Source organism: Aspergillus wentii (assembly GCF_001890725.1).
Source record: "Aspergillus wentii DTO 134E9 unplaced genomic scaffold ASPWEscaffold_5, whole genome shotgun sequence".
NCBI classification, from domain to species: domain Eukaryota; kingdom Fungi; phylum Ascomycota; class Eurotiomycetes; order Eurotiales; family Aspergillaceae; genus Aspergillus; species Aspergillus wentii.
The window spans coordinates 1,448,216-1,462,994 of record NW_024467836.1 but is presented as its reverse complement, the minus strand read 5'-3'; the positions used below and the strand labels follow the sequence as shown (position 1 = coordinate 1,462,994).

Below are 14,779 nucleotides of genomic sequence, written 5' to 3'. Positions count from 1 at the left end.
CGACACCTGTTCGGTCTTCACCCCTAAATCCCATGATCCGCACTTCTTAGCGGATGCAACGGTTCCTCTTGGCATGTCCCGCCCCAATCTTATCTCGACGTTTTTCTTTGTTGTCCCAATATCCCCATGACGTCGAGGAGTAAGACGAACAGCCCAAAAACAGCACGATCGTCTACGCGGATCCCAGTCCGTTGCCTGATCCGGCGGGTAGGATATGCCATCGGACTCTGGTTCAGCTCTGAGTCTAGTCCCAAAACCGCGAAGAGAGATAACGTAAAAGGGCGTTCTTTGTGTGATCGTGGACGGTTCCGGGTACGTGGTTTGTCTTATTGGACGGGATGATTGGGCACGGTCTTTTTGTCTGCAAGTAGGGCAGATTAGAGAGAACCTAGACACCCATCCTCTGGGTCTTGGGACAGGATTAGTATTGAGTTGGCGTGCCTTGTCTGGGGTTGAGTCAGGAAGAGGGCAGAAAGGGTCCAAGTGTTATCTGCATGGATGATCCGCTAGCAAGGATTGTAGAAGATGGTCAATGTTGGCTTGGTTCTTTGTCTCCTACCTTGTCTCCTAGGATGTCATGGAAAGTTAGCTGGGTGAAAGGCAGGAGGAGTCTGAGATCGTTGTAGAAACTTATAACTGGATTCAACGCGTGACTGGCAGCGATAGATACCAAAACGTGGTTCTCTATCGCATGGTCTATGCGTGCAATGCGATGAAAGCAGAATTAGCCACTTCCGTGACCAAAAACCGAAGGCCGAAGATGGAGATGACTCGTTCGCTGCCGAGTCGTTTGTTGTTGTCTGTAGTCTGGTCGAGCGTTTGCCCCTTCCGGGTTGTTGCAACAGACATAACACAGACCCCATCCTGTTGGATCCACGGATAGCTAGGGAAGAAACGGTAGCGCTGTGGCTTGTAGTGATCTGTGGGTTTCCCCAGGCTATGGAATATACCCTGCTTTTGATCTGCGTAGGCAAGTTGGGAGGTTCGAGTTGGGAGGGGAAGGCGGCCTACTCGTTGGGACGAGAAAGCCTCGACGACTTTACGCAGATTAACGAAGGGAGAAATACGACGGGCAGTCTACGGCAATAGAATAAACGGACATGTCCTTTCTCACTGGATGATTTTTCTTGTATTTTGCACTGAGTGTTTTCTAGCTAAATTACAGTCTGAATCATCCTCCCGTTTGTATAAAATAAACACGGGTAGAATGAAAAAAAAGAAGAAAGCAACATGCAGCTGCCGTAGACATTATGCTGAAGGGGCCACCGAATAGCATAAAAAGCAAAACAAAACATTATTTCCTAGGGGTATTGGAACAGGATGATTCGGCCGCTCGAAAAAAAAAAAAAAGCAAAGAAGGAAGAAAGAAATGAAATGAGACAAAAGAGGTATCGGACGCCATTATTGTAAAATTCGCCTGTGAAATGGATTAAAACAAAACTTATTTCATAAACCACCCTTTGTTCAAAGCCTTATCTGAGAATGAAACCGGACAAGCCGGAGAAAAGAATTGGTAGGTAAATGTGGGCGAAGCTGGCGCGTTGTCGGATTTATCGAATGATGCTCTTCGGTAGGGCGTTACTTTTTTGATAGATTTGAGACAGGAGTGGGACGTGAAAGACAATCCTTAGTGAGAAGCAAAAAACAGCAAGCTCGGGGGCTGTGAGGGCTCTTTTTGAAATATTGTCAGCGCACTGCAGAGTTATAGATTTCAAATATCCTTACAATTGAGATTGTTCAACATCGCAATGCAAACCTTCATTGCGTGGTAAGCTACCCGATTATTTTCCAACCATTTCCCTGGCCCAATGTTAGATCAATCGACACTTAAAGACGAGAGGTACTTACAGAACTTCAACGCGTCATCTGGAAGACAAGCCGTGGCTTGTACCAATATTCTTTTCTCTGCAGTGTTTAGGATGACTCGCATTTCCATTGCTTCATAGCACAGCTTCTGAGCATGAACACGATATTCATCGCCACGATGATCCGGTCTCCAAAAATTGATTCTTTCGACGACAGCTTTCCTACTCGGATTAGCAAATATCGAACAAGATTGTTAAGATAGACTTACGTCATGTAGTATTGCTGGAGACCAGCCCTGAAAATGTAGTGGTAGCCATATTGCTTTGTGCATCGAGCAAGATCATCGTTCGCCTTCTTTTCCATAGACAGAAGCTCCTGGTGAAACCGGAACTTCTTTTCGCCTTTCAACGAATTTTCAATGGCTGGATCCAGAATGCTGATGAGTTCAATAGGGTGCCCTTCGAAATCAGCGATGGTTGGAATGATTCGAAAATCAGTCATGATAGCTTGTAGGTATTTCCCATGGCGACGAACGGGAGATTCTGAATCATCTGCTCCAACTCGGTGAGAGGGATAGATTGTCATTTCATCGCTGGTAAGAGCAGAAATCTGGGCCATGAGCCGGCAAGTATTCTTATGGGTGAGGAATGAGATCGCCATATATGTGGCTTGCTCTCTTTGTTCAGAGGAAAATCTGGCATCTCGTGCCATCGTACCAAGGTACCTTAGAAGAGCATTTCCGTATTGATCCATGGCAAAAGCGCAGTCAATTCTGAGACGCGAGGCGTGGTTTGAGATGATTTGAGATAGTCGTCTTGGATGGGGGTGTATCAATAGTTGACGAAGTTTGAAAGACAGGGGGTCATGAGATAGTCTGAAGAGAGTGGGAGGTCGAAGGAGAAAGAAAGAATTTTAGTGTTCCTTTTCTGAGGAGTGGCTAGTTCGTCAACAGGGAGCTGGGTCTGGAAGTGAAGTGACTCCAACATTCACTCTTTCGCCTAAAGTACTAAACAAAGAAATGTACCAGCCTCCCACTCGTAAGAGGAACACAATTTCATCCACCATGTCCCACTGGACTTTTCAAAAAATTACTTTCTCTGGAATCCTACTTCTTGACCCTGTCGTCGAGGTACCTTCTCCCGTTTGCTATTTGATACTCCGAAATCAACCTCGTTGGGCTTCGATTCCTGACCGCAATATTTCTTTGTCTTCCTCGAAGTCCCACACTTGAGATCTAAAACATCAAGATGGACGCTGTACCTATCGCTATCAAGTCGAGCTCTGAGTCCTCGGACAAAGCTACAGAGCTGCTTTGGCAAGATGCTTTGCGACACCTCGACGCTACAAATAATGAAGTGCTTCTGCCAACTAACGTGATCGACATGATCGGCCAGAGCAATGTCGACAAGATTAAGTCTCGTCTCTGGTAATGTTAATCGGCAAAATTTATTCAGGTATCTCAGCTTACATGAAACGACAGTGCCCTCATTGGAGCCCCGGTTGTGGCCTTCGTCGATGAGTCTATCAACGCTCTCCGTGTTATGCGCACTCCCGCATTTTCAGGCTCCGCAGTTTCTGTTGCGTCCCAAGGTATTGTGGGATCCAATATGCGAAGTAAAGCTGCTACGGGATCTGTGAAATCACATGGAAAGCCTGCAAGGCCAACAAAGTCTGAAAAAGTCCCGCGACCCCCAAATGCCTTCATTCTTTACCGCCAGCATCATCACCCTCTTATTAAAGCGGCATATCCTGACCTCCAAAATAATAACATCTGTAAGCTTGGGTGGCCTTTGTTACACTCTTTTGAGACTAACTTACTATGTCAGCCATTATGCTAGGGAAACAGTGGAAGGCCGAGTCAGATGAGGTCAAAACGTATTACAAAGCTCTCGCCAACGAAGAGAAGCGAAAGCACGCAGAGATCCATCCAGATTACCAGTATGCACCACGCAAGCCATCAGAAAAGAAGCGTCGTGCTTCATCTCGCCAGCACGTCAAATCCACCCAGCCGCCTATGTTACCAGACTCTCCAGCTTCGACAACAGCCCCATCCAACGTATCGACACCGGCGATGTACCCCGGCATGCAAATGGGAGAACTCGGAGTCAACAGGCCTGTAGAGGACCTGGCGGGCTTGAACTTCGTTCTCAGTCCAAATGACATGCAAGACGACCAGTTCAGTTTCAACGCAGAAGTTTTTGATTCCATGATCCAGCAGGTGCACCATGACCACAACAAGGCCCTTATGTATCAGCCATATCAACAGTTCGAGATCCCCCCGCAAACAGTCGGGGACTCGTTTGAGTTCTCGGACTTTATCACCGACTGCTACTGAGTTGGGACCAAATAATGCCCGCCATGCAGCGTCTCTTTCTTTTCGCTTTCTTTTTATTTTGCCCTGCCTATGTGGATAGCTACAGGTTTACAAGAACCGCAACCAAGCAATCGTGAAGTTTTCATCAAGCGATCTTCTTTTCTTTTTTCGTTTGTCCTTCCGTCTCCTTACTGTTATTCCCCGAGAGATACCTTTTCCCTTGTATACTTATTGCATTTAAATGAACATCACTAGAGCCCAATGAACATGTCCCCTGTGGCCCTTTACTGCCAATACTACGCTAATTCCCTATCATGATATTCTCTCCGATTATTTGTGTATTAATATGGTTTCTCGATTCTTTTTTGTTGTCATCACGAAGGAAGTTTCTGGTGGATATCACGGGTTTGTCGCAAAGCATCCATCTCGACTGAAAGTCGTTTGTCGCACTGAATTATCCAATTTCAGTAGTTAGAGAGAAAAATACCAATGGATTAAATATTTACAGCCATGAGGACTTGTATTTCGGGTCGTAGAATGTTTTTAGCTTGTTGCACTGCACCCTTGACCCGGTTGTACGAGATTCCTCGGTGTCCCTGCAGCTTCTCGAAGGTGGATAAATGCTGGCTCGCGTGGTCTGCACGGGTTCCTGCATAAAGAGAAAGGCTTTATGAGATGGTCCTTGTCATACCTGAATTTTCGAGATTGCGGTAGTGGTGTCGAAGGCCCTGGCGTGTCTGCTCCAGAGCGATGGTGATGATGTCTTTGGAAGAACACCATCTCTAGGTGATATGTCAATCTCTAATACATCTTAATTTTACTCAGGAAGTAGTGTAGGTCAACAAAAATCATAACCCTATACTGTACGCTGGCAATATAAAAGTTCCCAACGGCGCGAAGAAAACCTTTGATTGAAAAAGATACAGCAGATCCTAAGCCTACACGAGCAATTCAAGACAGGAAATGGGGTATCATTCTAGAATCAAGAGAGATATAACAAAAACCAGGCGAAATGGCCATGCTCACTGTGTCGAGGGATTCCAATCACTGGTCCACTTGAATGTTGGACATCGCCACTCCGTCCCCTTCTCTTTATTTCCACTTGGTCCCAGAGGTCGTGGGCATATCCAGAATGATCTCCCGCAGTTGACACCCGGCTTCTTGGTCGTCATCTTGATACACGCTTCCTGATGGCCGTCACAGGGTGGCGGGGGTTTCTTGGTGAAGAGCTTCGACCAATCCTCTTTGCTGACGATAGGGTCATGGACAAATTCATCCTCCTGGGGCGCGGCTGGGGTCGCAGTGGCTGATGGACTGGACTGTTCTGCAGTATGAGCTCCAGCTTCATCCCGAGTACCATCCGTGAGGCTGGGATCCGATGATCCAACTGGTTTTGAAGGTGACCCAGCCACTTGGTCGGATGTCTGCGAAGAAATCGGCTCGGGGGTCTCGAGGGGATCTGGTCTGGACGGGTCACTGGCCGTAATTTTCGGCTTGAAAAAGCCTCTGAGAGTCTTCTGTCCTGGGGCGGAATTTGCCGGGGCTTGCCCAGCCACCGATTTCGAGCGTTTGACCGGGATATACGGCGAGGACTCGTTCTTCTCCGGTCTTTTACGGGTAACTCCCTTGGTGGCTGTATTTTCGCCGGGTGGAGGGGCTGGGGGGCTGGCGACTGTCCCGCTCAAGGACCTTTCCGGGACCGTTGAGGGGGTTTCCTTTTGCTGGGCTGAAGAAGATCGTCCCAGTGCTGGTACTGATGGAGCCGGCTTTTGCGAACTAGCTGGTTTACGAGAAAACATGTCCTTGATGCTTCTCCGTTTGTCAAACTCCGGTATCAACCGTCCAGACGTAGGCAGAAGACACTTGGTCAAGTACTCCTGTTGTCGCTCCCCATTTTTAAACACGCCAGAGGGGTTCATAATATCCAGTATCTTGGTGTTTTCTCCATCGATGGTTACTTCATCTTTAAATACGGCGTAAACAGGGCAATGGTCTGATCCCTAGATGTTGGTTAGCGGCTGTCGCTGGTGCAGAGGATGAAGGAGATGCCTACCAGAAGCCCTTCTTGTATGTTGGACTCGTTGAACCAGTCTTGCATATCCAAGCTGCACAGCACGTAATCTATCCTCGAGCCAAAATTCCCCGGTCGAGCATTGAGCTTTTGCTCCCAGCAAGTATACATGCCCTTACGATCTGGGTGAAATGACCTACAAATATCGTGAAGAACAGGTCGTTCCCGTCCCTCATCCCGCTCCCCTAGGACTTTTCCACCTGCTAACATTTGGTTGAAGAGACGCCGTACAGGTGCAGATACAAATTCGTCCTCCGTCGTCGTTGCTTTACGAATGGCATCTGCCACGTGCGCTGAATCGATCTCCGCCCTCGATATGTTAATATCGCCCGTGACAAAAACCTTCTTTCCCATGGCAACAAGATTTCGAACGCGAGAATCTAGTGCGTCAAAGAAGTTGACACGAAAACAATCACGACTCTCATCCCGATTCGCAGGGCAATAAACACCTATCAGAACAAACGCAGGAAACTCGAGAATTACACAACGACCTTCAGAGTCGAGGGTAGCAGCATCGAGCTCAAACTGAGATAACTGATCAAATGTCGGATATCCACCAATCTGTTGTTCTTCGGGAAGATCACGGAAAGAAACAGACGAGTTTGGTGGGCAAAGAACTCCAGTAATGCCTTCTTCAGCACGGATGGGAGCACACGTTGCATTACGGGTATAGATCACAACTCCAGAGTATCCTGAAATGCATCAGCTAGGAAGGAGTCTCCAATTCCAGATAACCAACCTTTTTTAATCTTCGGTAGGCTGAAGTAACAATCCCATCCGGGCACGAGTACCATATCATCCCGAAGATCCTTTCGCTGTATTTTGGTTTCTTGGAGAACAGCAATATCTGCTTGCAATATTTCGAACATGGCCTTGGAACAATCATCAGACAGGCTCGACAAAGAAGCTTAGGGTGAACATACTTCGAAGGTTCGCTTTCCCCTCCATGGCTCATACGAGAACGGATTTCTGCATATCAAGCTCAGAATTGGCTAAATATAAGTGTATTCAAACAGTATCCCATACCGTATTCCGTTCACTATTCTATATATTAGCTATTCGAATCCTCATGAAAGGGCCTGTCAAGCTTCTTTTGACCTACCGTTCCATGTTGTGATACGAAACCCCATCCCGGCCACTATAGACCCAAATTGCGCATGCCCTATCAGATAGGAGCAGAATCGATGTCTAATCTGCCTTGGTATCCTGAGTTGATATGAAGCTCCTCCTAATGTTTCTTGTTGACCTCCATGCAGTCCGGCCATCTAAACCCGTGGTTGTCACGTGATTTTATCGCGGAGTGACATCACGCGCTAGCCTGCTGACATAATGCTGGGCTCCCTGTGGTTGGAGGCGAGCGAATCACGGGGCGCGCTAAACCGTCTTTTGCTCGTCAAACCGCAACGTCCGACTTCCGTGATAATCCCACCGTCTGTCATCGCAAGAACGCAGTCTCCAAACCGCCATTATGTTCCCTCAGCGCAGCCTCCTTCGTCTTTCCCGTGCGGCTCCCGTCCGCTCTGCCGTGCAGCGTCGCTTCAACAGCTCCGAGTCCAAGCTTCCCTCGTGGGCCGTCGACAACGAGTTCAACCGTGAGAGAGAGGCCGTCAAGCACCACGCTGCTTCCACCAGTGGTGCGTACCCTCCCAATGGCCAGCAAATTGGCTTCGGATATGAAATTGGGTGCTAGAAAATATGTGATACTAACTCAATGGCTTTCCAGACCTCTGGAGGAAGCTCTCCATCTAGTATGTACATTGCCGGGGGGCAATTGCTACCCGACGACTTTGGATCCAATTCGTACTCACAACTATTTAGCGCCGTCATCCCTATCCTCATTGCTGGCGGTGTCAACTCCTACAACCTCTGGACCGAGCACTGGGAGCACTGGGCTCACATGCCCCCTCTCGAGGAGCGTACCGAGTACCCCTACCAGAACATCCGTGTGAAGAACTTCCCCTTCGGAGATGGCGACAAGGTGAGACCTACATCCTGACATTGCATATTTATCAGATTTGCTAATTGAATATGTTTTTACTAGACCATCTTGTAAGTTCCCACCTGTCCCGTCTTCAGCCGATTGCCGGTAGCCCCAAAGTTGAACAGTGGATTCCCGACCCTGTCTCCTTCGGCTTGTTTAAATTTGAGAACAATTACTGACTGATATAGCTGGAACTCCGACGTCAACTACCACAACAAGGACAAGGCTACCTAAGCTGTCTCTTGCAGAAATGGAATAGCGGCGCCTTTCTTCATCTCGAGTCATTACCGGAGACCATGGGAGACATGTATATTTATTGCAAAGGTTCAGACAAAAGATAGCGCGTGCAGTCGTGCGGGGACCAGTTGACGAATCAAAGCGAACTTACTTCACTACCAGCCTTTTCCTTTGTTGTATTCTGGGTTTATCCATCACTTGGCTAATCACCATGAAATATAAATCCTTTTTTGAGCATACTAAAAATCATCTGCCTTGCTATTGTCGCTCGTAAATGCAGTCGATTTCCTTAAGGTTGAGCATTATATCAATTTCTACCGTCTCTGTTTGCTCTCCACCTATGTCTACGTTCGTTTAACTGGTAGAAAAATCTCATCGATGACAGCTAGGTTAAAATATGAAGAAGCTTTGATTATTGCATATATCATTGAGAAAGCATGTCAAAATACTGGTAACTACTACTATACACCATGGTTTGCAGCTATCTCCACGAACCACCCTGTTTTTGGAGATCCAAATATTTGGCAGCGTAGTCATTGGCAAGTACCAAATCGCCCGTCAGATGCATCACCGTAGCTTTCTTGGCCATCATCTCACATTGTCCCTTGATATCTTCGATCTCCTCGTATTGGTCATATGCGCAGTCAATGTATCCCAACGCACGGTTCATATACTCCTTTCTGACGGGTGTATTCTGGCCCTGACTCCATAACTTGCCCGCCACGCCCATGTTCGCGTCTACAAGCAGGGAATATGCTTGCGCAGCGAGTTCACAATCGTCCGATTCCAGAATCTGCGGCATGATGCTCTCCATCATTTCGCCAACGGCTTCAAATTCATTAAGGCTGAGTAGAACTCCGGCAAGCACGCAGATTGCTTCCCAGAGACCGGGGAGTAGTCTCGACCGGTGTGCAATGCTGGCTGCCCGCATAGCCAAGGAGAAACCACGCTGAGGCTGGCCGGACTTTTCAAGAATACGGGCTTTCAAGCATAACAGTCTCACTTGAGAGTGAACGTCGAAATTATCTTGGTGGATAGATTTGGCTGTTTGTTCCACAATGCGCATTGCACGGCCGTAATCTCCCTGGCGGATCATAAATTCAATCGAAATGAAAGACAATAAAACTGATATATCGTTATCGAGGAGCTGAATGGCTTGGAGTTGTGATAGAAGATATTCCGCCGCTACTTTGTCATCCCTTTGTTATGTTAGAAGCTGATTTTAAATGAAATTGAAGCTGTCCTACCGATATATTTGTCGTCGTAGTTGTAGAAACCCTGAAAAGAAAGTCCAGTGTTGATTTGCTTTGAGTGACCGGAGTTTTTCTGGTTCAATTTGATTCATACGGGCCGTGGCATCCTTATAACGACCCTGTTGAGCAAGCTTGAAGTAACTGTAAGCAAATTGTCTGGCGTTGGTTATTAGATATACTTACCAATTGACAGTTGCGAAACGTGCTCTTGAGGAAGTCTTCGAACGGTGCTTTACTTGCATAACATTCACGAAATATTTCGCTGCTCAACCACGACAAGTGTGTAATTCCTGCAGACATATTAGTGTTAGAATACGAATGTCTACCTCGAGAAGAAAATACCTATTCTGGCATAAAGTGCAGTCTGTAACAAGAGTTGCGGTCCCATTGAGTTCACAAGATTCTTTGTGACATTGAGATGCGATGCTCGGACTATATTCTCAATAGAGGAGGCAAGGCTTTCACCCTGGAAATTGTCAGGACCACATAGAACAGACAGGGGAAACAAAAGGTCTGCTTACATTCTGTAACTCGAGTTTGGCCTCACTCAATAGTGTGGTGCTTAATAGACTCCACATCTCTGTTTCCTTGGCTTTTGCCTTTAAGAATGAAAGACCCTCTTTCTCGTTCCCAAGCATGCCCGTGTTCTGGACATCCTTCATCTGCTCGGGGAAGGCTTTCCCAAAATGATATAGCCAGCTCATACAGAAATTCAAGCAGTTCATATCGTGAGATTCACGGGCAATTGAAACAGCCTCCTGCATTGCGGAAACGGCTTCTCCGTGGCACCCAAAATCTGCTTGAAGAATGGCAAGATTAAGGAGGGCATATTGGTAAGAGCTCCGGTCACGGCTATGCATAGTATAGTCAAAATAACGGTGGAGATTGTCGAACGACGAGGGATAATCACCCGCCCTCCAGGCATCGAGGAATCTAGTATTGTCAGCAACACTGATAACTGATAGCACAGTTCGGAGTCCTACTTGAGGTAATGCGCCAGATTTGGAAGAGTCACGCCAGATGAGATGATGCGTTCCAGCTGTTTCTTCATGCCATCCGGAACTCTTCCACCCAATCCTATCTAGGGTTAGTTATGGGCATTAACTGAGGAAGGTGAGTAATATACTTTGCAGCTCTCCAACCTGAAACTCCAGTAGTCGTTCGACATCTTTCGTACTAACATATTGCTCATCCTCCGAGTCATCTTCGATATTTCCATATACAACCTGGGCGAGTTCGCTGCTGGGGTCCAGATCAAGCTCAAATAAGTTGATATCCACAGGGGTTTGTTCATCTGACGGGTTCCTCCTTGCCCACATCTGATATGTGGGTAAACGGTATTTGACAAATCCCTTCCAGAGTTTGACTGAATCATGAAACTGTAGCCGTGTAAACTCAAGCTGGGCTCTTCTCACAAACGTTCCCAAAGGCGAGCACCTGGAAAGGCGCATAGTACCGGTTTCAAGAGCAAGACCATTGTCTCTGTCATGTATCTGCTCTTCGCGAGTCTTCACGAGCATCTCAGATATCTCACTGAAGAAAATCTCGAGTGCATCGCAAGAGTCAAGAGACCAGATCTTCTTGAGAAATAAATCCCAAACCGAACGACCAGGAATGGAAGATGGATGAACAGAAAGAGCTTCCTCCAGGTCTGTGATAGATACCGAGCATTGCTTCTCCCATTTTCGCGACGAAGCTGACGACTCCGCAGAATCTATGGGGAAAAGAGACGCGACCAGAAATGAGAGGACATGGATGGCGGAGGAATTGAGAACGACTCCTTCGGTGTAGATCGAAATGATACACAACAGAGCAACCTTGGAAGGGGTCAAATAGCGACTCATTTTTGTTGGAATAAAATCAACATTCTCTTTCTTTCCCTCGAAGAAGACGTGAGTGGGTCAAAGGTAAGCTCCCTTGGATAGGTGAAGCTAGACGCGTGAAAACCAGGTCAAATAACAATTTCTTTCCAGTTCAAAAGCACAATTAGTAGGCACAGTGCTTGACGAGATGCACACTGCTTTGTATGATCAAAATCAACCCATTGAGCGACTCTATCGAACCGATATCAACAACCCAAGGGGAGGAAGAAACGCGGAGTTTGGCAGGTGGGCGTAGATTGGTGCCTTACTAATGCCTCAGGCAGAGACACATGCCCCGCCAAAAAACTTATCGATTATCGGTCCATCATCATCTTCTCTCATGACTCACAGCATCACTCAATCGCATATACAAACATGGCCGAGGCATTCGCACAAACAGACCTTCAGGGCGCATTGCCCCTCATCGCCCGGGGCAAAGTGCGTGATCTGTACGAGGTGGATGCTAAGACTTTGCTCTTCGTTGCAACTGATCGCATCTCCGCCTACGATGTGATCATGGAGAATGTACTTCCCCGCGGTCTCAATGGCACTCCCTTTTTGTCTCTTCCCTTGCTAATCCAGCGATTCTGAACAGGGCATTCCTAACAAGGGTGTTCTCCTCACTCTCTGCACGCAAACATGGTTCAAGATTCTGTCCGAGGCCATTCCCTCTCTGCGCACGCATTTCCTCACTCTCGACCTTCCGCCTCAAATCCCCGCCTCGCTTCGCCCGGTGCTTCAGAACCGGAGCATGCAGGTCCGCAAGCTTAAGATTCTCCCCATTGAGGCCATTGTCCGCGGATACATCACAGGCTCCGCATGGAAGGAATACCAGAAGTCGGGCACCGTGCATGGAATCAAGATCCCCGCCGGCTTGAAGGAGAGCGAGGCCTTCCCCGATGGCCCGATCTATACACCAAGCACAAAGGCTGAGCAAGGCGAGCATGATGAAAACATTCACCCTGATCAAGGTACGTTCATCTCATAGTGACTTGCTGTCAATTTTACTGGAGATAGCTAATGCTCGCTCTCAATTACAGCTACCGCTATTGTCGGCGAACCGTTTGCGTCCACCATTGCCGCCCTTTCTGTCCAGCTCTACAAGGCCGCCCATGCCTATGGTCTCGAGCGTGGCGTTATCATTGCCGACACGAAATTCGAATTCGGCCTCGATGAGGAAACCAACGAGGTTGTGCTGGCTGATGAGGTCCTGACACCGGACTCCTCGCGGTTCTGGCCCAAGGACACCTACGAGATTGGCCGTGGCCAGGCAAGCTTCGACAAGCAGATCCTGCGTGATTGGTTGGTCAAGGAAGGACTGAAGGGCAAGCCGGGCGTCCGGATGAGCGATGAGATCGCACAGAAAACCAGTGAGAAGTACAAGGAGGCCTGGGAGATGATCACTGGGGGTAACTAGGGTGGAGCTTCAACCAAGTGGTTATGAACTTATTGCCGCATGCCTTATGAGACATTAAACCAATAAACATATATATGAATACTTTTTTGTATAGTATCTTTCCTTGGATATATTTAGATCGGGTGCTTTTTTATTAAATATGGTACAAATACCCGGGCTGGCCAGCATGCGAAAATGGTCAACATCTAATCCCACTCAGAGCGCAGACCTTTGAGACCCTTCTCTTTGGGTTCTCTTTGTCCATCCGCTTTCTTCGAGTTGCCATCCTGGGCTTCCTTGGTCCAGCCAGACATGACGCCCTCGTCAACAGGCAGTGCGTCAGCACCGCAGATCCGTCTTTCCTCCTCAATTTCTCCCTCGCTCATTCCATTTGTAGCCCAGATGCGGTGGATTCGCAGGTCGTATGCACCCTCAACTCGGTCCGTAATACCAATGCCAATACTCTTCACCCGCTGACGGAGCAAAGAGGTCTGCGGCTCAACGACAAGCCCATGGTTGGTACGGACGAAAGAGTTAAACGGCAGGAGGATCGTTTCCCATCCTGTTGAACCGGACGTAGTCGCGCTAGCGGAGGACATGATGGTCGACTCTGGGGGAATCTCAGAAAGGGCAGGGGGGATTCCACTCGGATACAGTGTCTCCGCGAGTTCCGGCGACTCGGATGCCTCAACCGCTGCATGTGGCGAAAGATGGTCATTGTAACGAGAGGGTTTGTTAATGCGGTGGTGTTTTGTGTACAGTCTGTGCTGGTGGATGTCTGTCTCGACAATCGAATCGGTCTGGATATTCACGGTATACCGCCGACCGTCGGACTTGACACGCAAAGCGAGGTAAGAGTAGGGGTCAACATCCCAGAACAATCGTCCAAAAAGCCAGAGGCCCCGATCTCTGTTGCGAAATGCTGCGTATCCTATTTTCCACGAATGAATGGTCAATTTCCCGTCGCACCTGTCTCAACGCCAACTAAAGCAGTGGACATACCAGTCCTCTCAATCCTCCAGTTATTCGGAAGTTTTGTCGAGATGCTTCCATGGAATCGAGCATGAGCTGGGGAGTTCGAAGACGGATCCTCAGGCACGTAGTCGAGACTGGCAGTACTGTGGCCTCCTACCGCACGGTCGGCCATCGTCTTGCAACCCGCGACCGTCGCGTCATCTTCGAAATCGAGTAGGGAGAAAGGCTTGGTGGGCGTGTGAAGACCTTCCGAATTCCATGCTATATATACCCAGCATGGTCAGCAGATGTGAAGGGAGGGTGGGAAGATAGGACATGGGAGGGGATGCACACCGATTTTCGATAGGCGACTGAGCTCCTCTGCGCTGCGTTTGATGAACCCCGAGGGCTTAGCGGCCAGACACCTGGCGGTAGGAAACATATTCAACAGCTAATCAACCGTGGATGATACGAACGTGAGTCGATTGTCCCAGAGAAACAAAAAAAAAAAAAAAAAAAAGGATGATGAGGTAAGAGAGAGGAGAAAAAAGCGTTGACTGCAGGATGATGTCGCCCTTTTGGTGGCGCCAACTCGGACTGATCGGCGATCAGCCGATGATAAGATCGATAAACCCGAGAGCGAAAGCGCTTCATGTTTCTTTCATCGTCGCCATCCGCGTTGAATATCTGAGGTTTGGACATGGCTGGCTCTATTCAGGCTGTGCAGGCTATTCAGGGTAGCTTGAATCTGCATTCCAAAGGTGATCCCCTGCTTTTCTCTTTTCTCTCTTCTGTCGTCTTTTGTCTGTCTGTCTTGCTGACTCTGGCTGGCTTTATAGGCATATTTTGATCTGAATTTGAATCATGGCAATTGACTTCTTTCGCTGGGTCAGAATCACCTATCT

The 14,779-nt window shown here is 48.0% G+C and overlaps 7 protein-coding genes across 7 annotated transcripts; 3 read left to right on the top strand and 4 right to left on the bottom strand.

Moving 5' to 3' along the window:
- Positions 1-1,471: 1,471 nt before the first annotated feature.
- On the bottom strand, positions 1,472-2,750 carry MAT1-2-4 (putative mating locus protein). The gene is made up of 4 exons (XM_040838302.1): positions 2,075-2,750; positions 1,849-2,027; positions 1,726-1,800; positions 1,472-1,671 (listed from the first exon to the last, which is right to left on the bottom strand). Coding segments are annotated over exons 1-4 (741 nt in total). The 5' UTR covers positions 2,560-2,750; the 3' UTR covers positions 1,472-1,669.
- Positions 2,751-3,053: 303 nt separating this feature from the next.
- On the top strand, positions 3,054-4,625 carry ASPWEDRAFT_184745 (HMG-box domain-containing protein; the record flags this gene model as incomplete). The annotated part of the gene is made up of 3 exons (XM_040832042.1): positions 3,054-3,232; positions 3,287-3,579; positions 3,633-4,625. The coding sequence occupies 3 exons, from the start codon at positions 3,054-3,056 to the stop codon at positions 4,139-4,141; spliced, it is 981 nt and encodes a 326-aa protein (XP_040687905.1). The 3' UTR covers positions 4,142-4,625.
- Positions 4,626-4,962: 337 nt separating this feature from the next.
- ASPWEDRAFT_42165 (DNA-(apurinic or apyrimidinic site) lyase APN2) lies at positions 4,963-7,347 on the bottom strand. The gene is made up of 6 exons (XM_040835724.1): positions 7,294-7,347; positions 7,218-7,230; positions 7,115-7,160; positions 6,931-7,063; positions 6,174-6,883; positions 4,963-6,120 (listed from the first exon to the last, which is right to left on the bottom strand). The coding sequence occupies exons 1-6, from the start codon at positions 7,319-7,321 to the stop codon at positions 5,143-5,145; spliced, it is 1,908 nt and encodes a 635-aa protein (XP_040687904.1). The 5' UTR covers positions 7,322-7,347; the 3' UTR covers positions 4,963-5,142.
- A 39-nt stretch (positions 7,348-7,386) lies between these two features.
- ASPWEDRAFT_565475 (cytochrome c oxidase subunit VIa) lies at positions 7,387-8,674 on the top strand. Its single transcript, XM_040838297.1, has 5 exons — positions 7,387-7,825; positions 7,915-7,939; positions 8,010-8,169; positions 8,233-8,240; positions 8,361-8,674. The coding sequence occupies exons 1-5, from the start codon at positions 7,660-7,662 to the stop codon at positions 8,404-8,406; spliced, it is 405 nt and encodes a 134-aa protein (XP_040687903.1). The 5' UTR covers positions 7,387-7,659; the 3' UTR covers positions 8,407-8,674.
- Positions 8,675-8,803: 129 nt separating this feature from the next.
- On the bottom strand, positions 8,804-11,739 carry ASPWEDRAFT_60656 (putative anaphase-promoting complex subunit Apc5). Its single transcript, XM_040838531.1, has 7 exons — positions 10,789-11,739; positions 10,646-10,739; positions 10,184-10,595; positions 10,005-10,128; positions 9,846-9,952; positions 9,657-9,793; positions 8,804-9,608 (listed from the first exon to the last, which is right to left on the bottom strand). The coding sequence occupies exons 1-7, from the start codon at positions 11,504-11,506 to the stop codon at positions 8,891-8,893; spliced, it is 2,310 nt and encodes a 769-aa protein (XP_040687902.1). The 5' UTR covers positions 11,507-11,739; the 3' UTR covers positions 8,804-8,890.
- Positions 11,740-11,859: 120 nt separating this feature from the next.
- Positions 11,860-12,941, top strand: ASPWEDRAFT_69948 (phosphoribosylaminoimidazolesuccinocarboxamide synthase; the record flags this gene model as incomplete). The annotated part of the gene is made up of 3 exons (XM_040839085.1): positions 11,860-12,049; positions 12,120-12,495; positions 12,565-12,941. Exons 1-3 carry the CDS (start codon positions 11,900-11,902, stop codon positions 12,939-12,941), a joined length of 903 nt encoding a protein of 300 aa, XP_040687901.1. The 5' UTR covers positions 11,860-11,899.
- Positions 12,942-13,126: 185 nt separating this feature from the next.
- Positions 13,127-14,316, bottom strand: ASPWEDRAFT_173645 (CIA30 family protein; the record flags this gene model as incomplete). The annotated part of the gene is made up of 3 exons (XM_040831110.1): positions 13,127-13,851; positions 13,923-14,156; positions 14,229-14,316. 3 exons carry the CDS (start codon positions 14,314-14,316, stop codon positions 13,127-13,129), a joined length of 1,047 nt encoding a protein of 348 aa, XP_040687900.1.
- Between the last annotated feature and the right edge of the window lie 463 nt (positions 14,317-14,779).